General features: G+C 36.8%; 1 protein-coding gene across 2 annotated transcripts in view; it reads right to left on the bottom strand.

The window, feature by feature from the left end:
- Window positions 1-24,350, bottom strand: part of Slc25a12 (solute carrier family 25 member 12) — an 82,706-nt gene extending 58,356 nt beyond the window's left edge. Inside the window, exons 1-3 of one of the 2 annotated variants that reach the window (XM_027946131.2) lie at window positions 24,277-24,350; window positions 23,274-23,327; window positions 36-178 (exon numbers count right to left, since the gene is read on the bottom strand). In XM_027946131.2, coding sequence (XP_027801932.1) covers window positions 36-178; window positions 23,274-23,327; window positions 24,277-24,288 — 209 coding nt within the window. In that variant the 5' untranslated portion in view covers window positions 24,289-24,350. The remainder of the gene's footprint in view (window positions 1-35; window positions 179-23,273; window positions 23,328-24,276) is intronic. The other variant, XM_071619076.1, reaches the window with a different exon arrangement.
- Between the last annotated feature and the right edge of the window lie 695 nt (window positions 24,351-25,045).

Raw genomic sequence — 25,045 nt, 5'->3', positions numbered from 1 at the left:
ACATTAATTTTTAAAAAATATATAAAAGTTCTCACCCATCCTTGGTTTGATCGGCTACTCCTGCCAAGAGCTGCACAATCTTTGGGTTGCTATTTGGATCATTATACAGTCCAAGATAGCGCTGGACAAAATCTTCTGGGGTCATGTAATGTTCTCCATCGACCTCAGTACTGGCATACTAAAACATAAATAAATAAAGCATATTGAAAAATTAAAATTTGACTAATAAGTTAAAATTAATCATTATCATTTTATAACCATCAAATGTTTTATGAAAAGGTAAATTAAAGGCCAGTATTAAAATAAAATAAGAGCCAGGCACTGTGGCACACACCTGTAATCCCAGAAGCTCAGGAGGCTGAGGCAGGAGGATTACAAGTTTAAAGCCAGCCTTAGCAACTTATCAAGGCTCTAAGCAACTTAGCAAGACCCTGTTTCTAAATAAAATATAAAAACAGGCTGAGGGGGCTAGGGCTGTAGTACAGTGACAGAGCGCTTGCCTAGCATGTATGAGGTTCTGGGTTCAATCCTTAGCATCACATAAAAATAAAACAAACAAAATAAAGGCATTCTGTCCAACTACAACTACAAAAAAATTTTTTTAAAAAACAAAAAACAAATGGGCTGGGGAAATGACTCATTGGTTAAGTGTTCCTGGGTTCTACTCCTGGTACCAAAGAAAAGAAAGTAAGAATAATGAACATAGAATTTTTCTCTGGATAGTGAAAATGAAACACCCAGAGACTAATGTAAGCCAGGCACAGTGGCACAACAACTCTGGAGGCTAAGGCAGGAGGATTGCAAGTTCAAGACCAACCTCAGCAACTTAGCAAGACCTGACAACTTAGCGAGACCCTGTCTCAAAATAAAATATTAAAAAAGGACTGGGGAATGCAGCTATGACTTAAGGTTTAAGTCCTTGGGTTCAATCCCCAGTACCATAGGGGGTCGAGGGAGAACAACGTGAAATACTGACAACATGCTATAACATGGATGAACCTTGAAAATGTTTTAAATTAATGAACCAGACACAAAAGGCACATATTACTGGATCCAATCTACATGAAATGTCCACAATGGGCAAATCCACACAATCAGAAAGAAAGAGTGGTTGCCAGGACTGGGAGAAAGAGAAAATGGGAGTCAATTGCTTAATGGAGATGTGTTAGAGTCTGTAAACAAGTCTGGATGGCGCCTGGCAAAATGCCAGAGGGAGTGGTTTGTGAAGTAACACCAGCAAGCCATTAAGTGTGGACATTCCTTATTAGTTGACTGATGTATCTAGTTTATGCTAATTAAGATAAGCTGTGTAAAATGTATAAATACTGCTCCTGTCCTACAATAAACGGCTTCTACTCCTGCTGTATCAATCTACACAAGTTGTTCGTCACCCCCCGGTTATTTTGCTGCAGCCGTACTCTGGCAGAGATGGGGTCACTCTTTGGGTCACATATTATAAATGTACTAAAAAAAAATTTAATTATATATTTTAAATGGCAACAAAAGGGAATTTTATGTTAAATGAATATTTTGTCTCAATATATAAGCTTGGTTCAGTGGCACACCTATAATCACAGCAACTCAGGCAGCTGAGGCTGGAGGATCACAAGTTTGAGGCCAGCCTGGGCAACTTGGCAAGACTCTGTCTCAAAATAAAATTCTAAAAAAGGGCTGGGGATATAGCTCAATGGTAGAGTGCCTGACTAGCACACATAAGGCCTTGGGTTCCATCCCCAGTACAGGGTTGGGGGAGGGAGTGTGAGTGTAAGCAAATATAAGAGATATCAGAAAGACTAAAAAAAGCGAATGAGAAGCCAGGACCCAAAAAGGAGAAAATAATATCTACTGTCTATAAGAGTGGGAGGAAGGCTGGGGATGTGGCTCAAGCAGTGGAGTGCTCGCCTGGCATGCGTGCGGCCCAGGTTCGATCCTCAGCACCACATACAAAGATGTTATGTCCGCCGAAAACTAAAAAATAAATAAATATTAAAAAAAGAAAAAAAAAAAAGAATGGGAGGAGAGGAAGACATAAAAAAAACCCTAGATGTGAATTGAATGAGAAAGGTCTAAGAAACAATATCTTCCATTTGTTCTAAATTTCAATAGTTGGGGGGAAAAAGAAACAAATTAAAAATTCTACCTTTTATGTCATTAGTATTTTTTTTTTTTTTCTGATACTGGGGACTGAACCCAGGGGTGACTTTACCACTGAGCCATACCCACCCCAGTCCTTTTTTATTTATTCATTTATTTATTTTTTTGAGAGAAGTTCTCATTAAGTTGCTAAGGCTAGCTTTGAACTTACAATCCTCCTGCCACAGTCTCCCCAGTAGCTGGGACTATAGGCATTCACCTCTGAACCTGACAATGATTTTTGTTTTGTTTTTTTAATACCTGCCTATCAAAGAAACTGGTTATTATTTTAAAGGTACAATGTACTACGGCATGACAAACAACTAAAGCTCCCCTCTTTGAGTAGTAGCAGATTGATTTAGTTATTTCAGTCAACCAACAACACAGTAAGATCAAAAAATGTCCCAAAAGCAAAGGGAATTATAGGGCTCACTAAATGTCAAGCACAAAAAAACGAACAAAAATCTATTACCAATGCCTACCCACTTTTTTAGAACATCAGAGGAGAACAACCCTAAAAGTTTAGGAGAGAAAACCAGGTCACCAGAAAGTTCTGACAGAAATTATTTCCAACCTAGAATTCTAAACTGACCCAAACTTTCAATCAAATATAAGGTTATGGCAAAAGTACTTTGAGGGACTAGGGATGCAGCTCAGTGGTAGAGTGTTTACCTAACATGCATAAGGCCTTGGGGTTCATACCCCAGCACCATCAAAAGCCAAAAAAAGATAGAAAAAAAAGTACTTTAAGATAACTGTGTTCTCAGTATTTTGTTCCTACCTTTTCAGGAAGCTGTAGGAGGGTTGTTTTGTTTTGTTTTGTTTTTAAAGGAAATGATTTATAATCCCTACTACTCAGGAGGCTAAAGCAGGAAACTCACAAGTTTGAGGCCAGCCTTAGCAACTTAGGGAGACCCTATATCAAAAGTAAGGGTTGGGATGTAGTTAAGTGATAAAGTGTCTCCTGGATTCACTCCCTGTTACCAAAAAGAAAGAGTAAACTAAATAAAAGGAAGATGTAGGACTCAGGAAACAGGTGATCCAACATTGGAAAGTGACCTAGGGAATCCCAGGACATCTTTGCTGCAGGCTTCAGCCTTTTGGAGTTCCTAGTCCTGTCTAGGACAGATACAAAGACTCTAGGGAAAAAAAATCACTAGGGAAAATGGAATGTTAGGTTATTTGGTTATTGGGAAAATAGCACTAAGAGGAGTATAAGTTTTTGTTAAAATATGACCTTCTAAATGAGATCTACTTTTATCACCCTATTTAATATTACAACCCATCCCTGTATCTATGTACTCCCCAACTCCCCAACTTACATTGCCCCTTTACCCCCTTAGCATCTGTCACCTTCTAACATACTATAGGTTTTACTTATTATGTTTTACTGTACATCGCTCATCTAGAATGTGTCAGAAGGAAAAAATTCTTTGTCTAGTTTGTTTATTAATATATCCAAAGTACCAAAACTAATACCTGGCCCTCAGTAAATAGCTATAAAATTAATGAATGGGTAATAGGCATATAAATAACTAAGCACATGAAAAATGTGCTAACTTTTAACAATACAAAAGTATTTTTTGTACAAAAATAGGAAATATTATGCACAACTTGGCTCTAAATAAACAGAATAGTCATCATAATGTAAATACTAAATATTGATTTAATATAAATTAGAAACATATTGAGAGGCCAATTGTGGTAGCACATACTGGTAATCCCAGCATCTTCGGAGGCTGAGGCAGGAGGATCACAAGGTCAAAGACAGCCTTAGCAACTTAACGAGGCCTGTCTCAAAATAAAAAATAAAAAGAACTGGAGATATGGCTCAGTGGTTAAGCACCCCTGGATTCAATCCCTGGTACAGAAAAAGAAATATACTGAAAGGAATGGAAGAAGAAAATGGGAGAATAAGGAATAAGGAAACTAAGTCAAAATTTTCTGGAAATATGAAGGACAATATCAAAATAGCTAATAGTTATAAGTGGTTGCTTCTGATAAGCTAGATGAAGGAAAAGGATCAAAGGAAAGGACTGCCAGTTTGCTTTTTGGCTAGATATTTCAAATATCTATGAATCTGAATAAACAAAGCCATCTGCTCTTTCAACCAGAAGAAAATTAAATAAGAAATGTTTCCTTTGTCTTATTCTGAAAACAGAATAAGAGACTATCACAGGAAGTGCTATATCAACCTGCATGAGAAGTAGTCCAAAGTAGACTTTTTTTTAACAAGCTAATGCTATCCAAAACACTCAGGAGCCAGGGTGGTGTCACACACCTGTAATCCCAGCAACTTGGGAGGCTGAGGCAGGAGGATCACAAGTTCAAAGCCAGCCTCAGCAATTTAGTGAGGCCCTAAGCAACTCAGTGAAACTCTGTCTCTAAACAGAATACAAAAAAAGGGCTGGGAATGTGGCTCAGTGGTTAAATGCCCCTGGGTTCAATCCCCTGTACCAAAAAAAAAAAAAAGAAAAAGAAAAAAAACTCAAGAAATATGACCTCAAATGAGTCAATTTCTTTCTATATGACTATAAAAGCCAATCCTTTAGCAATCTTGGTTTTAAACTTTGACTCTACTACTAACCCATTGTGAGTCCTTAGGAAACAAGAACATTTGTCTTCTCAGTCCTCTAGATATTTCACAAATCTATATAATGAAATAATCCTTGATGGCTCAAAGCAATAGCTATGCAAACATATGATAAAGAAAAACAAACTGTAAGATATTAATACTTATGGAGTCCACTGACACCTATCACTTGCTACTTCCTTCTCTCTTCACTATGTGACATAATTGGACAAATTCTACCCAGATCTCAAAGATCAGGCCAGAGTGAAAAAAGGCACAGTAGTTGGGGAGATAAGTACAAGTGGAAAGAGGGATCAACACAAAGAAATCTAAAAGTGGAATTTAAGGAGAACAACAAATCTACCACAACGAGATATTAGTATCAAAAACTAAAAAATGCTATGAGAAATGTATTTATGGAAACCCAAAAGATTCTAAGAACAGGTGGGATGAGGAGTGGGGAGAGGAAAGGAAAAATAAAATTCAATTTCAAGCTGGGTACAGAGGCACATACCTATAATCTCAGCTACCAGAGATTGAGGGAAGAGTATAGCAAGTTCAAGGCCAGCCTGGGCAATTTAGTGAGACCCTGTCTCAAAATACAATAAAAATGGCTGGGGATGTAACTCAGTATTAAAGTATCCTTGGGTTAGAGTCCCAGTAAAACAAACACACACACACACACACACACACACACACACACACACACGGGGTGTGTTCGCAAATCAAATGCAAATGGAAAGACAGAATATTTCAAGCTAAAAATAAACACAATGTAGCTAGTGGTAGAGCACTTGCCTAGCATCCAGCATACTCAAGGCCCTGATTCCAGCACTACCAAATAAAACAAAACAACCAATGTAAACATAGAAATTTAAAAAAAAAAAAAAAAAACCCTTTTCTTCTTTTTGTGGGGGAGGGGTTAGCTGAAGAAAAATGTTAATAAAGAGACTACAGATTGCAAGAGTTTAATACTTTCCTGCCTTATGCTTTTTTTTTTTTTTTAAAATAAAGTTCCTTTCCATCCTTAAGACAAAAAGAGAAAAAGAGAGAAAGAGTACAGGTTGAGCATCTCTTATCCTAAATGCCTGGGACCAGAAATATTTCAGAGTTCAGACTTTATTGTTGTTGGATTTTGGAATACTTGCATATACATGAAATATTCTGGGGATGGACCTAAGTTGAAATACAAAATTCACTCATGTTTCACACATACCTTTATTATTTTTATTTTCATTTTTAAAAAGTTTTTGGCTTTATTATGATAAAATACACATAACACAAAATTTACCAGTTTAAGCCATTTCACACATACCTTTAAATACATGGTCTGAAGGTAAATTTTATACAGTATTTTTAGTGTGCCTACATTTTTTACAGCAACCTGTCATATGAGGTAAGGTATAGATTTTTCCACTTGTATCATCATGTCTACTCAAAACTTGGATTTTGGAAGATTTCTGATTTTGAACTTTTATATTAGGAATGTTCACCCTATAAAAATGTGGGAAAAAAAATAAATAAATAAAAGGAAGGGCCAGGGTTGTGGCTCAATGGTAGAGCGCTTGCCTAGCATGTGTGAGGCACTGGGTTCGATCCCTGGCACCACATAAAAAAAATAAATAAAACAAAGATATTGTGTCCATCTACAACTAAAAAAAAAATATTTAAAAAATAAAAATAAAAGGAATTCACTAGATTTTTCTGAGGGGGGGGGGGGGAAGGAATGTTCAACCTGTATTCAAAGATATGTAGCATAAGATAGAAAAAGTCGTTTAAGAGCAAATAGTGGAAAACTTTAAATGCCAAACCAAGTAGCCTGAACTTTATTCTGTGAGCCATACTATATCACTAGAAATTTTAGATGAGAAGAGAGAAATGATCTGACCTGTACTATGCCTGGCAACAATGTAAAATACAGGTAGAGAAGAGAGGAAATGGCTGGAACAAGGAGACCAAGTAGTAGCTATTGCAAAAATCCAGGTGAAAGAAGAGGCTGAGGTCAGAATCAAGGCAGCTGAAGTGAAAGGGAAGAAATAACAGGTACTCTTCATCATTTCTAATGGCTTTTTACTTTATTTATTTGCAGTACTAGGGATTGAACCCAGAGGTACTCTATCAATGATCTACCTCCCCAGCCATTTTTATTTTATTTTACTTTTTCCTTTTTATTTTTTCAGTTTGGGATACGACCTCCCTAAGTTCCAAGCTGACCTTGAACTAGTGATGCTTCTGCCTCAGCCTCCCAAATCTCTGCAACTACAGGTGTATACTACTGCTAGGCTATTTATTCTTTTAATAGTCTAGTATTTAAACCATTCAAAATTCAAAAGGTACAAAAGATATACAACAAAAAGCTGGAGTTGTAGCTCCTTGGTAGAGTGCTTGCCTAGCACATGTGAGACACTGGGTTCAATTCTCAGCACCATATATAAATAAATAAATAAATAAATGGTATCATGTCCATCTACACCTAAAAATATTTTTTAAAAAGCCTTTCTTCCACCTCTATCTCCAGTCACTCAATTCCATATCCCAGAGGCAATCAATTTTTATATTTCCTTCTATAGATGTTTTATGTATAAATGAGTATATTTATATATGTACATATATTTATATGTGTGCTACTATATTTTCACCCAAAGCTGTATATGAAATTCTTATCCATTTTTCTTTTCTAGTGATAGGCATGCCATTTATTTATATTATTGTGAACCTCTTGCTTTTTCTCAAATTCAGTATTTTTGAAAAACAATTTGACTATACATACGCACAAGCAAGCATACATCTGCATCACAAAAAAATGCCCAAATTCTTTAACAAGAAATTCTGGGCCTGACTCCTATGAAACATTAAGAAAAAAAAAATCCTAAACACAAAATAAAAATTAAGAAAACATTAGAGATGGAATTATGGTTACCTTTGTTCTCTCTTCACAAGTATTTCAATGTTGCTTTCTTTAATTAGCAAATGACAAAAGAGGGGGAGAATATGAAAACATTTCTTATTATTGACAAAAATTTTGGAATTAGTTATACATTCCTTTTTTAATATTTATTTTTTAGTTGTAGTTGGACATAGGGATCGAACCCAGGGGCTCGCACATTGAACCCAGGGGCTCGCACATGCTAGGTGAGCGCTCTACCGCTGAGCCACAATCCCAGCCCTGTACATTCCTTTTTGTCAGAGGTTTATTCTCTAGTAACTGAATTTGATCTCCAGTACAACCATACTACCTACACAGAAAACACCCACACACAATGAAAGTGTACTGTAGTTATATAATCTCCAGGACTTCAGAACATTATTGACTTTAAAATATCAGGAAATAGAATAGCCTTAGCACAAGCCACCAAGGACACAGCAGCCAACAAAGAAAAATGCTTTGGTTGACATGAACTGAAACAGGTTGAGCCAGTGTCTAGGGTTATAAATGATACCAGAGAACCACTTTCCCTGAGGTATTCTGCCAGTGTTTTCCCGAAGTCTCCCAGTTTATTTTAACTTGATTTTTAACTGAAAGATAGAGTGTGTACCTCAGGAGGGGAAGGAAACTCATCTACAAGGAGTCAGTAGTCAACTTCTACAGGAGACAATTAACTAATTAACTCATTAAATAAGTGACAATTACTTGGTAATGTCAGAAAGCCTGTTGCCTGAACAGACAGACCCAAAGAGGGAGTTTAGAACTAAGACTACAATCCATCCACAATGCTAAAATATTTTAGATATTATGCTAACAGAGAAAAGCCAGTACCTCAAAAACTGATGACATGATTGCAGTTGAGCAGAACACCTGCCTGCCATGTTCAAGGCCCTAGTATGATTCCCCCATATCATAATACATACATATATGTGTACATACATACATACTTAGGGACTGGGGATGAAGCAGTGGTAGAATGCTTGAGGCTCTGGGTTCAAACATCAGCAAATTAAATAAAAGGGAAAAAAATATTTAAAAGTGTTTTTAATAGTCAAAAAAATGACCCACTTATTTTAAACAACTTATTTTTAATGCTTCTTTTAATTGATTGAGTAATGTTTTAAACAGACTTTTAAGAAAGTGAAAATAGCCTAGGGTAACACATAAGGCTAGAAATAAGCAAATATTAATGTAATGTCTTACTGAGGCATCCTCTTTCTGTTAATTAAAATTACGTGTTTGTACTAAAAATGATTAACAGTTTCAATCAAAGTTTTGGGCCTCCCAGATTATGCTAAAGATTTCATTTATCAAGTAATTTAATAGTGCAACAATCTTTTCCATTTTATTCCTATCATTCCAAAGGATGAACTAAAATGATTAAATGAAATTATCAAATATTACATCCTGGGCTGGTCCTGTAGCTTAGTGGCAGAGTGCTTGCCTAACATGTGTGAGGCACTTAGCACCACATAAAAATAAACAAATAAAGTAAAGCCATTCTGTCCATCTACAACTACAATTTTTTTTTTTTTTAATATTATATCCTGGGCCTGGGGATGTGGCTCAAGCGGTAGCGCGCTTGCCTGGCGTGCGGCGGCCCAGGTTCAATCCTCAGCACCACATACAAACAAAGATGTTGTGTCCGTGGAAAACTAAAAAAAAGAATAAATATTAAAAAATTCAAAAAATAAATAAATAAATATTATATCCTGGGCTGGGGTTGTGGCTCAGTGGTAGAGCTCTTGCCTGGCATGCATGAGGTACCGGATTTGATCCCCACCACCACATAAAAATAAATAAATAAAGATGTTGTGTCCATCTACAACTAAAAAATATTTTTTTTAAAAATAGGAATAAATAAAGGTATTGTGTCCATCTACAACTAAAAAAAAAAAATTAATTATCAGGGGCTGGGGTTATGGCTCAACAGTAAAGCACTCGCCTAGCATGTGCGGGACCCTGGGTTCGATCCTCAGCACCACATAAAAATAAAATAAAGGTATTAAAAGTATATTAAGTATACTATATCCTAACTCCAAGTAACTGTAGAGTTAATCATTTGCCATTTCAAAGACGTCTCTTAAGCAGCTGTAAATCCTTCTTGGGCAAGAAGTCAAGGACACATGAAAGACATTGACAAGAAGTAGCTGACAGTATCTAAATAAAAATAGGTGATCTATTTTCTCATTTAAACTTTTCCAGACCCACTTGAAGTATATAAAATGCAAAAGTGCCTACACAACATTGATACTTCCAGAAACATTTAAATTGAAATTAATATTGTTCACATATACTTGAAAAAGTCTTGGCACTCTGAAGCTTGAGAAATAAAATGGATTTTATGAGAGATTAGAATCCTCATACATTTAATCAAAATTATTATCTATAAAAAATGGCAGGGTTTCACATACAGATACATGTGATAATGACAGTGAATGATCTGCAGCTCTAAATCAGAAGATCATGCTGTAGAAATGTTTTGCCCATGAAGCCAACAGATCAAGATATCAAGACTTCACCTGACTGGAGTAAACTGGATAGTGCTAACTCCCTTGCAGTTTACTGAATTTAACCTTAAATGACTTTTAGAATGTGGGCAAACTACATTACATGTAAGCAATATTAACTAGACCCTATGAAGAGCTTATAGATCACTCTACATTTCAACTAAGAAATTAAAAAAAAGAAAAGATTAACTTAATTCAATGACTTGAGTTTTTTTTTTAAAGTCCAAATGATACAAATGACCTGTTTAAATGAATTCAGTTCAAAACAGGTCCTTTGATGTTTTATATTTCTAAAAGATATTCCAGAGTCTATAAAGGAAAATTCCAATGTGTTGTGAATAGAAAGCTGATTACTTAAAAAAAAAAAAAAAAATTAAACAGTGTATCAAGAACAAGGATTTTCAAGTATGTATACAAAAATCGAGGTACTATATCTAGAAACATTATTTTTTTAAGCCAAAAATCTGATAAAATCAAATCTTTCACATTATTTTGCATTAAGCATAAAACTGTATGGTGGGCATGCCTGATACCAGGGCTGAGGATCAGCAAAATACAGTTCATGTTGCCAACTAGCACAGAAATGATGGCATGATACACACTGAAATCAGGGTTAGAAACTTGGGTTCTAAATTCCTGTACCATTAACTCATTGAGAATTCTTGGACAAAATATGTGGCTTAGCCAGGTGCAGTAGCAGCAGCCTGTATTCCCAGCTACTTGGGATGCTGAGGCAGGAGGAAATCTTGAGCACAGAAGTTCCATACCAGCCTGGGCAACATAGCAAAAACCCTGTCTCAACAAAACAAATACGACTTCTTTCAGTTTCTTCTCTAAGAAGGGATTAAAAGCAAAAATATCTGTCCTGTTGTGAGGGAAAAGAAGATCTTGGAAATGGTAAAACACATATATAATTAAATAGTTACTGTAAAATGCTTAGAAATAGAAAAGCATATGATCAGTTTCCCTCCTTGCTTTTCCCAATAACTCCCATGAAGGCATTATTGTTCTTCCTTTTCATTTCTCTCCAAACCAAGGTTCCTAGGAGGTCAGCTTCCAGTATTTCTAGACTTACCAGGAAATTGGTTGTAACTGGTCTATGCAGCTATCTCTGCTTATCCAACACGTGGTGGTAATATGAGTGAAAACAATTTCTCATGACTTCATTCCAACTGAGATGAACTGACATTTTCAGATCTTAACATCCTTTCAATTTCAGTAATTTGAACAACAATGTTTCAAAGTTCAGTAACTGTAGATATCACACAGAGCATTTCCCATATAGAAAAATGAATTACATGAACAATGAAAGAGGATGATATGTGCCAAAGCAAGAGTTGAGCACATGAAGCTAATTCTCTTGCTATCCTTCACTATTACTGCTTGAACTTCCCACCTAAGCCAAATTTAGTCTGGAATGCATGACCTTTCACTACACAAGCACTCTGTGTAAGGAGGAAAGATCACAACAGACCTGACACACAAACCCTGTTACAACAGTACAATATGGAATTCCTCTTGACTTCATTACAATGAAAGTGTAGTCTATTATAAATATTTTAAAGAGACAAATAATTTTAAACACATATGGCCACACTGACTTAATTTTAACTTCATTAAGCCATATTAATTTTTAAAAACAAATTTGAATTAGTAATATAAAAATATTGCCATGTTATCAAAATCAATTACACATACATTAGGGAAAAGCAGTTTTATATATCTAGGGGTTTTTTGTTGTTGTTGTTTTTTAAGAATTTTTTTTAATATTTATTTTTTAGTTGTAGTTGGAAACAATACCTTTATTTATTTATTTATTTTTATGTGGTACTGAGGATCGAACCCAGGGCCTCACACGTGCTAGGCAAGCGCTCTACCGCTGAGCCACAACCCCAGCCCTATATCTAGTTTTAATTAGCACTTCAGCTGCATATTTCACATCCACTAGAAACAAAAACTTCTATTTGACTTTGCAAAGAAAATTCTTCAGAACCTTAACTTTCTTACTCAAAATGCTTCCAGAAAATGTTACATGCTTATTTTTCTTTTTACTTTAACATATCTATTTTCAAAAATAAGTGAAAACTTTTCTAAAAATTAAAAATAAAAAGATATATGTACTTTTATTATTATAAAATTTCCATTATTGGGCTGGGGATGTGGCTCAAGTGGTAGCGTGCTTGCCTGGCATGCGTGCGGCCCGGATTCGATCCTCAGCACCACATACAAACAAAGATGTTGTATCCGCCAAAAAATAAAAAATAAATATTAAAAATTCTCTCTCTCTCTCTCTCTCTCTCTTCTCTCTCTCTTAAAAAAAAAAAAAAAAATTCCATTATAGCAAGTTCTATCACCAGCTACTGGACAATGCAACTCCTAACAAAGTAAAGAGGAACAAGAACACTTTTAAGCACTGAAATCAACTGAAGCTACCATAATAAAGTAGGGCTACCAAAACAATTTTTCCCTCAAAATGGTCAAAAACCTTGGAAATAAAATAATCAGCCAGGAGAACCCAGTGACCGAGACAAGAATGCTTCCCAAGGCAGATTAAATTGAATAATTAATTTATATTGTTCTCTAAATAAATACTTCAATCTCTTGGTCTAAGTAACCATGGAAACAAACAAGGAACACATAAATTTATAAACCTGGGCAAACTGTGTCTCTTTTGACAATCAAGGTGCAGCTCCTAGGGGAACAGAATACCTTAATGTTGGTAAGCCTTGATTAAATACCAATATTTTTGCCATAGAGAAAGAAGGACCTCTATCCTGGTAGAGAATGCAAAGTACTAAAAGATGTAAGAGAACAACCAAATACTGTGTATACCAGTACCCTGTTTGGGGTACCAGGGATTAAACCCAGGGGTGCATAACCACTGAGCCACATCCCCAGCCCTATCTTTTTTTTTTTTTTGAGACACGGTCTCTCCAAGTTGCTTAGGGCCTTACTAAGTCGCTGAGGCTGGCTACAAACTTATGATCCTCCTGCATCAGCCTCCTGTGCTGCTGGGATTATAGGCATGTGCCACTATACCTGGTGATATATTTTTGTTTTTAATAAAGTGATTTTAAAAATATGAAACAATCATATGAATAAATTGATGACTATTAGAGAATTTTTCTAGGTATGCTAACAGTATTGGTTTGGTTTTTCAGAGTCCTTTCTTTAAAGATACATACTTAAATATTTATAGATGCAAGAATGTAATGTCTGGGAACCGCTTCAAAATAAGTCAGTGGGGCTGCAATATAAAGGGAGCAAGATTAGCCATGATAATTGGTGAAGCTTAGTGACAATAAATGGTGATTCATTATACTATTTCCTATAAATTTGTATATAACATTTTCCATAGTAAAAGTTGTGTATTTCTGCGGGGTAAGGGTGGCTACTGGGGATTGAACTCAAAGACATTCAACCACTGAGCCACATCCCCAGCCCTATTTTGTATTTTATTTAGAGACAAGGTCTCACTGAGTTGCTTAGCACGTTGCCATTGCTGAAGCTGGCTTTGAACTCACAGTCCTCCTGTCTCAGCCTCCCAAACAGCTGGGATTACAGGCGTGCACCACCCGCCTGGCTTCCATAGTAAAAGTTTTTTTAAAGCTAAGAAAAAATTGGGATGATTCTGTATATACTAACACCTACCTGTATCTCCAAATAATATAAAGTAAAAAACAAAAACAAACAAAACAACAGTGCCTTAAAATACATAAAGCAAGTTTCCTCCATTTACTATGTAACTTGAGCAAGTTACTTAACTCTGTAGAGCAGTTTCCTCATGTGTAAAGGAATACTATAGCTATGGGTTGAGCTTAGTGGTAGAGCAAGTGCGCACCATGTGTGAGGCCCTGCGTTAAATCCCCATCACCTCCCCCCCCCAAAAAAAAAAAAACAGAAATAAGACAGGCACAATGGCTCAGGCCTATAATCCCAGCTACTCAGGAGACTGATGCAGGAGGATTGCAAATTCAAGACCAGCCTCAGCAATTTAACCGTATCCTCAGCAACTTAGTGAGACCCTGTCTCAAAATTTTAAACTACCAATACAAAAAAAGAGGAAAGAAGAAAGAAAAAATAAATTGTTGGGCCAGGGATGTAGCTCTGTGGTAACATACTTGCCTAGCATGCATGAGGTCTGGGTTCAATCCCTAGCACTGGAAAATAAATAAATAAATAAATAAAATTGGAATACTAATAGTATCTAAATTATTGAATTGCTCTGAGGACTAAATACAATGTTTGTATAAAACACTTAATATAGTGTCTAATACATAACAATGACCCAGTAAGCATTAGCTATTATCACTTAAGTTCTTAAAAACCACAAACCCTATATTTTCTAAGTACATGCACAGAAGAAGATCAGAAAGAAACACAACTAACTAAAAATAACAATTACTTCTTAGATAGCAGGGAAATGCTGGGATTTTGGAGAGTTCAGAAAGAACTTCAAGCCTTCAGCCTTTTCAGAATGTTCTCATTTTTTTTTTTTTAATTGTAATGAGTTGGATGTGAGTTGGATGTTGTACATGCCTGCAGTCCTAGCTACACAGGAGGCTGAGGCAGGAGGATCACTTGAGCCCAGGAGTTTGAGACCAGCCTGGAAAGCATAGTGAGACCTCATTTCAGAAGAAAAAACAAATATTGATGCATGATTATGTAATTTAAATGAATCTAGAATATAAGTCCTTTAAGAACCAGGATGTCTTATTCAACTTCATACCTCTAGCCCCTTAAACTGTACCTGGCTCCTAGTAGGACAATCACTTAGCAATCTGTATTGAACAGAGCTGTTCAAAATATTGAGCCGGGGGTCTGTGGCTGTGGCTCAGTGGTAAAGTGCTTGCCTAGCAGTTGTGAGGCACTAGGTTCGATCCTCAGCACCACATAAAAATAAATAAGTAAAATAAAGGCATTGTATCCATCTACAACAACAACAACAAAATATCGAGCCAGGGACCAGAAGAAGGAAGGAGCAGGCAAGAATGAGGTTTAGGAGAGGAAGACCACTAGTAGAAAGAAGAGTAGAGATACCTAAAGAAAGAAAGGGTGAGAAAACATTTCTTCTTTAGAGGTCTTAATTTTGGGTAGTTGTTAAAGTATTTTTGCAGGTAATATGAAAGCAGTGCTAGAAAAAGAGCTACTGAATACAGTAACATTGATTTGGTGATGAAAAGCCTCTTCTCTTCTCTGTCTCCCACCTTCCCTGAGCCATCTCCAGGATCCTAGGTTTTCCAATCTCCTCTATGTGGTACCTCCACATTTCTTGTTTTTAACCTGCCCATATTTCCCTGCCCCTTCTGGGTAACTGCATGCTAATTTTCCTTTAAAATATGCCTCCTTCCCCCACTCTTGATTTATACAGGTGATTCAAGTGGGGCTTACTCATCAGTTCCAGGAGTGAGATTTCAAACCAAAATCTAGCTAATGAGACAACTGCATCTCTCTGGTACATGCTTTAGGGTGGGGGTGGGAAAGAATAATTCCTAGACTTATTCTAGAAATTAGGAAAGAAAGACTGAGAATGTAGCTCTGTGGTACACTGCCTGCTTAACATGTGTGAAGCCCAAAAATGTGTTTCTTCCAGTTCTGGAAGCCTAATGCTGGCCATAGCAAGTTCAGGGGAAGATGTTTTCAGACATTTCCACACTACTAAGCAAGAGCTAGACAGAACAGGAAGATAGTAATTAAAAAGAAGAAAAAGTGACATATGTAAAGAATGAATCATAAGTCTTTCAGGTCTGTGTCTTGGTATTTCAGAGCTTATGGTTAGACTATTCCTTTTTGGGTCCTGACTAGGCAACTGAAGGTTCAGAAGAAAACTCTGCAAACACCTGCCACAGTCTCTCAAGTCTTCCAGCTTTACACTATAGCTATATCTCTTCTCAAAACCTTACAGCATTGGGAGAAATTACCTCTTGTGTTGATATTTCTGAATACAGAGATTTGTGAAGGTCTTTGGCTGCATGTCTCAAGAATGTGATTAATTGAATATGTGTACAAAATCATAAACACATATTAACATCTTATTTGCTTTATTATGTCCAGCATTAGCTGCGGGGGGGGGGGGGGGGGGGGGGGGGGAGACAAGGGACACAGATGCTACTCAGGAGGGTGGAGGAGGAATCCTCACCTCAACTTGGAAAAGAAGAAAAAGGACAAAAAAACTAGCTTTGACTGGGTGAGGTGGCGCATACCTGTAATTCCAGCAGCTCAGGAGGATTGAAAGTTCAAAGCCAGCCTCAGCAATTTAGCCAGGCCCTAAGAAACTTAGTGAGACCCTATTTCAAAAGATTAAAAAGGGCTGGGGATGTGGCTTAGCCGAGTGCCTCTGGGTTCAATCCCTGGTACCAAAACAGATAGACAACAAAACTAGCTTTTATTTGGTTCCCCGTGTGTTGGGCGTAGATTACATAACACTTTGTTCAATCTTTGTTACATTCCTTTGTGCTAGTTGTAGTATCCCTTATAAGACAGATGAGAAAACAGACTCCAAATGCAAACACCTGACACCACACTATAAAAAAGGAGTCAAATGAGGATTCAAATCCAGGTTAGACTACAAAGTCCATGGAGGCTCCAGCTACATTCTGCTGCCTCATGAAGGAAAAGAATTGCATCCAGTTAACACATTCTAGGAAAACTATGTAGCTAGGAGGAAATTAAATGGATAGACTCACACTCCATAAATCAGTCATCCAAAAGAAAGCACAGAAATGTAAAAGAAACAGTTTATATATTATTTGATCTATTTAAATTACAAGTTCAATCATTCTACTTCCAAAAGGAAAGACAAAAGTCCTCCAGTGGTTTCCATGCTGCTCCTAGAAAAAAAATCCAAACTCTTCTTCATGGCCTATTCACAAGGTCCTACTTGATGTGGCTCCTTCTACTTAATCTCTAACCAGTCAGCCCCCTCACTCACCGATGCTTTTGGCTCTCTGGCCTCCTTTCTATTTGTTAAACATACCAAAAGCTTTTCTACTTCTAAGCCTGTGCATATGTGAGTCATCTGGAAGTCTCTCCATCACCCCACCTTTACTTAACCTTTCAATTCTCAACTCTAACTTCACTTCCTCAGGGGCCTTACAGACCACCCTCTTGCAAAATATTGAAAAATAGAACCTTTCATCATTCTGTTTATTTTCGACCCGGGTTCGATCCTCAGCACCACATACAAACAAAGATGTTGTGTCCGCCAAAAACTAAAAAATAAAAATTAAAAATCTCTCTCTCTTTAAAAAAAAAAGAATGGTGTGAATATACTTTGTATACAACCAGAGATATGAAAAATTGTGCTCTATATGTGTAATATGAATTGTAATGCATTCTGTTGTCACATATAACAAATTAGAATAAAATGTTTAAAAATTCTAAGAAGAAGATTTCTTTGTTCAAATTATGTTTTTTTCTTTATTTCTTTGCTATCCTGCAGATTGCACCCAGAGCTTCCCACATGCTAGGCAAGCACTCTACCTCTAAGATACATAGCCAGCATATTTACTTTTTATTTTAAACTATTGCCAGATTGCTTTAAAAAGAGTCTTTTGTTTCCACAAATACTGTATAAGAGTCCCTTTTTCTCCACATTTGGCCTCTGTAGATATTATCATCCTTTTATACTTGATAATCTTTTTGTAACTCTAACATTAAGGCATACATCCCAAACTTTTGAGAAGGTAGCCCTAATGTATATGTCAATAAAGAGAAAGAATCCCCTGGTTAAAAAGCTCTGCTTAATTTCCTTCTAAACTTCATCCTACAGCCAAACATAAGTAAATGTACAGTATGTAAACAAATATTGACAATATAAGAGTTCATTTATTTCCACTAATAATTATGTCATCATAAAAACCCTAAAGAGAAAACGTTCTTTGCTTTATATTAGCGTCATCTCCTTCCTACTTAATCTTCAAATAAACAAGAAAGAAAAAAAATGCATTTTCATAACTTTATATGGGATATGATCTTCACTGTTACATTGGTGCTAGTGAATAAAAGAACAGAATCAAAATATTTGAATTCTATCTTTCATTTAAATTTTTGGTCTGGTATATATAGTTGTACCATCTTAAAGTGTTGCTTTTACCATATAACACTAATAAATGAACAACAGAAAGTCTATCTATTTTAAAAAAAAGTTTAAGAAATCTTAAAAAATCATTCACTGAAGAGTTTTTAAAAATCTACTTTGCCAGAAAGCACAGACAAGATCAACCGTTCATTCTGAAATTTGTCAGGCTTATAACAAACAGCCTGTCACATTTCTGTTGTCCCTACCTCCCCTGCATCTTCACTGCTTCTATTGTATCCTTTTGCTACTGTATACTTCTGATGTAGCAAAACTAGGTCAATGATAGTGTGTGGGTGAAAAAGGTAAAAGAAGAAAGAGATAAATCAAAAAATGACAGTTTTAAGGGTAGTAATAGTAAAATGTTAGTTTGACAACTGGTTGTAAAATTATAGCACAGTAGAACACATAAGAATTCATTTTTTGTGCTCCAGTTGCATGAACTTGGGGGTTGGGGCTACACTGGGAAAAAGCAGAATCCTAGTAATTTTTTTTTTTTTTTAACTAACAGAAAATACAGTTTATTGGCTGGGCACAGTGGCCCATGTCCATAATCCCAGTTACTACAGTGTCTAAGACGGGAGGATTGCAAGTTCAAGGCCAGTCTGGGCAACTTAGCAAGTTTCTGTCTCTAAATAAAATTTGAAAAAGGCCTGTGGGCTGTGGGTGTAGTTCAGTGGCAGTGTGCTTGCCTAGCATGCTCAAGATGCTGGGTTTGATCCCCAGCACCACAAAAAAAAAGAAAGAAAGAAAACATAGCTCATCAAATTTTGAGAAGCAATAAAGAACACAGAAAAAAAATGAACCTATTTCTCATTTCTCTATAAAAATGTTTTACTCTTACAAAGCCCTCCTCACAGACCTATATATAATTCCACTAAACATGAATACATCTGTACTTTCAAAAAGGAACATATAATTGTTTTACACAACAAAGGAGTTTTGAGCCATACCAGTATGAAGTTAGACGGTTATTATCACAGATCTCAATTTTACAGAGCTTTCAACTATATTCTAAAATTTAAAATTAAATCTTCTCCGTAGTCTTTTTTCTTTTTTTTAATTATACATGACAGTATAATGTATTTTGACATATAATACATACATGGCATATAACTTCGCATTTTTGTAGGTGTACTCTGTAGCCTTTAGTTGAAATGGCCCTAAACTCAAATAATCCCAAATCTTACCAAAACCAAACCATACTGATAACAATTTATATGTTAACCTTTGATTTAACATTTTTTGTGAAACTCCAACCTTAAACTTTCATGGGACTATTATCCCTAGTTCTCCTCCACCTCCTTCCTACTTCAATTATGAACATTGTGTATAAATCAGCTTTTGATCCTGTCCTGCTTATTTCACATTTAACTCTCATAACTACAAGGATTCATCTATCACCTGTATAAATTTGTATCTGTTCAAACCTGACTTTAACTTAATGGGTCACATTTATTTAGCAATCCCACAAAAAAAATCCCCAAATAAATGCCTAATAAACTAACACCTATCTTAAAAAATTCCAGGTACACTATTTCTTCTTTACTTCCATATATAATACCACATCAATAGATTCTTCCCTTACAAAGTCCCTGGTATTGTCCTTCCTTTCCATTACCCAGTCATCAGCCACTCTAGGTCATTATCTCCCACATGTATTATTTCAATAGCCTCTTAGCTGATCGCCTCACTTACTTCCAATCTCTCTACACTTTATCCAACATACACAAAGAGCTGCCAGAATTCACCACTTCAATTTGCCCACTCAGAAACCCACAGTGCCTCCCTACTGTTTCAAATCCAAACTCCTTGCCAACTGTTCTAGGTAGTTATAGCATAAAGGCACTTTTTTATTTCATCACCTAAATAACCAGGTTTTTTTTTTTTTTAACTTCTTAACAAAGTTGCCATTAGTCCCTGACATGCCTATCTTTCAAAAATCATCACATTTCAGAATCTTACATGCAAGTATAGTATAAGGGTTAAGATTATAGGTTCCGTAGTTTGATTTGAACTCTGGTCTCTACCACTTATAAACTAAGGGACATTAACAAAGTCATTTAACTTCATCTACATAACAAGAACACTAAACCTCAGAAGTTATGAAAATTAACATACCATCCTTAGAGTACTGGGTCAATGTACAGCACACTCTAAATGATCAGTATCTCTTAAACACTGTCATCATTGTATGGCTACTCTGTTCTAGGCAAGCCAGTCTGATTGCTCTACCACAGGCTTTGCATTTGCCTTCACTATTCTCAATAGCTTCAACCCCAAACAGAGATGAAATAGGCCTCAGAGAGAGGCTAGTCCAACCACATGCCCATCATCATTCATGACCTAGCTCAATTCTCTGCTTCAATTAATCTATTTAGTATTTATTAATGAACAATAGAATACAAGTGCACAGCACATAGAAAATAGTCCTCAATCTGCTGGGTAAATATTTTAAGTGCTAAAGAAATACATAGTTAGCATGTATTTTTGTCTTCTATTAAATCTAAAATATTAATAGAACATATATGCATGTGTAATAAATATTTTTTTTGGAAAAATACTTGAAAGTTGCCTAATATAATACTTGGAACTGTCCTCCTGTTGATCCAACTAGCTATATTTTATCTTCCTTGCAGTTTTAGCTTTCCTGAAGATAAATGTCATGATCTTATTTATTAATAATGCTTGAGACAATGCTTTATGCTTAGGGCTACATATGCAGTTATAAATTCTACAAATTATCAGTATGAAAATAAAATTAGAGTCAACATCAAAATACTTTGTAAGGGACTGGTAAGGCTCACTGGCAGGGTGCTTGCGTAGCATGCCTGAGGCCCTAGATTTGATCCCCAGTATTGCAATATAATATGTAAAAAGATAGTGACAGTATATGCAAAACATTAAATGAAAAAGTAAGATTTAAAAGTTGTCAAAGAGGTAGGCTGAGTCCTGGCCTCTCTCTTTGTAGCTTCAAGCCCTCCCATCATCACAACCACCACCAACACCACTCTTCAAAAACAAAAACAATCAATATAGAATCACAGATTTTTTACCCCTACACAATTTTTAAAGCTGGAAGAACCTCAATTCCAATTCCGTTATGGCCCACTGAATCTCACATGAGAAGATAAAACTCAAAAAGCTTAGATAATTATTCTAAGCATACAACAACAGCCAGGTAGATGTGGACCTGGGAATTACCTTGACCAATGCTCTTTTCAGTACATCGTGCAACATTCTAACTGATTTCCTCCACACTATTCTAATCTAGAAAATAAAATTAACGATATCATAGGAATTCCTCATAAAACATCGACTATAATTATATGCTATGTTAATACTGATATAATTTTGGGTATTCTCAAGAATACTTGTGAAAAATAAAAATTTCAGGCCACAAATGGAGCAATTATATCACAATTATTTTTGTTCTAGAAAAGATACTTCCCTTAGTATATTTTATAAAATTTAATATTCTCATTTTTCCTAATTGTTTTTCAGTGTGATGATCAAACCCAGGGCACATGCTAGGCAAGTATATTATATTCTATCACTGAGCTACATCCCCAGCCTTTACTAATTCTTCTTCATGAACTATACATATGGATGGTCATCTATGCAGTCTCTTTCCCAACAATAGTTTAAGTAAACCACATGTCTCAGATAAAAATGTCATCTATTCCAGGCACATCAGAGTATGTTAGAATCTGTTCCTAATATAGAATCACAGACTTTTGGAATTGGAAGGAACCTTGGAGGTCACCTTTCATTTTACAGAGGAAAATAATACCCAGCAGGAATCTGTCCAAGGTTAAAGTGTCTACACAAGAACCCAGATCCAGAATAGAAATTCTCAAAAGAAGATTTCAGAAAAAAATACAATATTTAAAAAAAACACACACTAGCTTCTTTCCCTTTACATTTACTTCTTAAGCTTAATTTCCTACATAGGAAATTTTTGAAATTAAGAAAGCAAAACAAAAAACTAAGCCTACCTTTTTTTTTTTTTTTTCCTTTTAATTCTACAGACAAGTCTCTGATCCTAAAAGCTTAGCAAAAGTTAAGGTAGATCCTTGCAAGAATTTTAGGCAGCAACTTTTTGTTTTGTTTTTGGGTACCAGAGATTGAATCCAGAGGTGATTTTCCACTGAACCACATCCCCAGAACTTTTTTATTTTTTTTAGTTGTTGATAGACCTTTATTATTTTTATTTATTTATATGCAGTACTGAAAATCAAACCCAGTGCCTCACACATGCCAGGCAAGAGTGCTACTGCTCAGCCCCAGCTCCAGCTCCTCCCCAGCCCTTTTTTATTTTTTGAGAAAGGGTCTCACTAAGTTGCTGAGCTGGCTTTGAATTTGTAATCCTCCTACCTCAGCCTCCCAATCACTGGGATTACAGGCATGTACCACTCACTGCACCTGGCAAGACAACATTTTGGAATAAAACCTCCAAAGGCCTATGATACAATATAAATAAGTAGAGGGGGAAAACACACAAATTAAGAATACCTACAGTAGCCTTATATCTGTAATTAATTACATGGAGGATTGTTTTTAAGTAGAAAAACTTTATAAAACATGCAGCTTTCAAAGAAGAATTAGTCACTATACCTATCAATTATATAAGAATGCCTACACATTTTGAATTTTTTAATTAGCCTCAGTACTTAGGAGAAGCTGGAAGTTCTTTTTAGTCTACTTTTACACCGCTTAAGTCATATTAAAAAAAACAACAACAACATTAATTTAAGGAATTTTTTTTCTTTTTTAAAGACAATGTCTCCCTATGTCATCCAGGTAATTCTACTGTCTCAGCCTCCCAAGTAACTAGGATTACAGATGCCCGATTTAAGGCCTGAGGAAAATATCTTAACAACCCTTAATATAAAGGAAAACCCTCAGTCAAACATCAACAAGAGAAAAATAAATTATATTGTCTAGCAATGTAAGAATACATGAAAATAGAATATTCCTCAGCGTTAAGGCTTCAAATGAACTACTGATTACACCTTTTTGTTTTTTCAATGAAACATGAATTACATAATTTACCTGTAGGAATATGTTTCTTAACTCATGAGGATCACCTCGCTTAGTTGTCTGCACCTGTAAGGAAAAAAAAGAAAAGAAAAAAAGCTAGTTAATGCTTCACTAAAGGTCACACAATCTCCAGATTAGAGTTCACAACTGCTAACAATCAATGCTCTTATCTTTTATAAGGGCATTTAGTCTAAAACAACCCAAAAGCCCTAACTGCTGATAACAACTGTCAAATTTGAGATCTGTCACTACAGGGTGGAAAGGCGGGTGTGAATAGCCTGGGATATAGCAAATTACACACAGTGCTTCCTCTGAACTGAAAAGGGAAGAAAATGAATATCACTCTTTATTTTACTCCACAACACAGTAAAACCACCAACCTTGAAATCAAGAGGCCTGCAAGAGTGGAGCAACAGGATAGTCAAAACACCTAAATTAATGGCATGGATTAGCAGCCTTTCTTCCCATTGGAAAGAAATAATAACAAAGATCTCAGCGCCCCTCTAGTTCCCCATCTAACCTAAAACCTAAAAGAGCTGCCACCAGTACAAATGCTTTCAACATCCTGCAACCTCCAACGCAAATGTCAACCATTGCTCTCCGCGGTATTGAGGCCCCAAATTACTCAGTACTCACCCCCTCCCCCACCGCAATACACGGATGCCCTAGGTATCCCCGGCTTTACTTGCCACTTCCTCCCACTCCCTTTCCGATGCTCTTCAACTCCGAGCTCACAATCCCATGGACCTAGGGCAGGACACACTACTCTTCCTTCGTTGACCAGTGGTCCTCACAACCCCTCCAACTCACAATCCCTCCTCTTTCCCCTCCCCCAGCCGGGCATCCTCTTCCTCCGGATCCTTGCCCATCAGCTCTCCCACCCGCAAGCTGGAGCCCTAGGACGCGCTATCTAATAACTACGCAAAGAAGGAAATTGAGAGAGCTGGGGGGCTGCAGGCAGGGCCCTTGGAATGTCTCTTATGCAATAAAGGCAGCAGCAGAGAGTTGGAGTCACCTTGACCGCCATGCTGTGCTCGGAAGCCGGGAACGAGCCAGTGAGCGAGCAGGGCCGAGCTGTCAGGGTGCGCGCGCGCGCGCGCGCCGCTTCCCCGGCCGCGCCCGCCCTCCCTCTGGCCGGCGTCGCGCGAGTCCTTATGTAAATGAGCTCGGTACGCGGTGTTTAGACTGAAGGCCGGGAGCTTCCGCTGGAAAGGGAGCTGGCCCGGGGCCTGTGGACCCGCGGAGTTGACCCACTGAAGGGAGGGACGCGCCTCCCACGGAGAAAGGTGGAATTCGAGCCACGGGATTCCAATGCACCGCGTGGCCGCCCCAGATGAGTCTCCGCCAGGCCACACCAAGTTTCTTAAGGACTCTTAGTGGGTGTGGCTTTGGGTACAGGCTTCAGCCTAAGTCATTTTCCCTGAGGCTTAAAGGAACACTTGGGGCCCGTATTGAGCACGATTTCCGAAGCGTCAAAGAACACATCCATTAATAATAACGAATTAGTGCTGGGGTTGTGGCTCAGCGGTAGATCGCTCGCCTAGCAAGTGCGAGGCCCTGGGTTTGATCCTCAGCACCACATAAAAATAAATAAAATAAAGGTATTGTATCCAACTACAACTAAAAAATAAATACTAAGAAAATAATAATTATAACGAATTAACAACAACTGATGGCAAATATTGACAAAAAAGATTAAGAACCACTCACTGGGGAAAACCTAAGTAAACATAACTTGAGAATATTGTTCTTCTGTACTTTATAATAAAGGTTTATGAATAGAC

The sequence above is a fragment of the Marmota flaviventris genome, chromosome 11, assembly GCF_047511675.1.
Source record: "Marmota flaviventris isolate mMarFla1 chromosome 11, mMarFla1.hap1, whole genome shotgun sequence".
In the NCBI taxonomy this organism is placed as follows: domain Eukaryota; kingdom Metazoa; phylum Chordata; class Mammalia; order Rodentia; family Sciuridae; genus Marmota; species Marmota flaviventris.
This window is presented reverse-complemented; position numbering and strand designations above follow the sequence as displayed.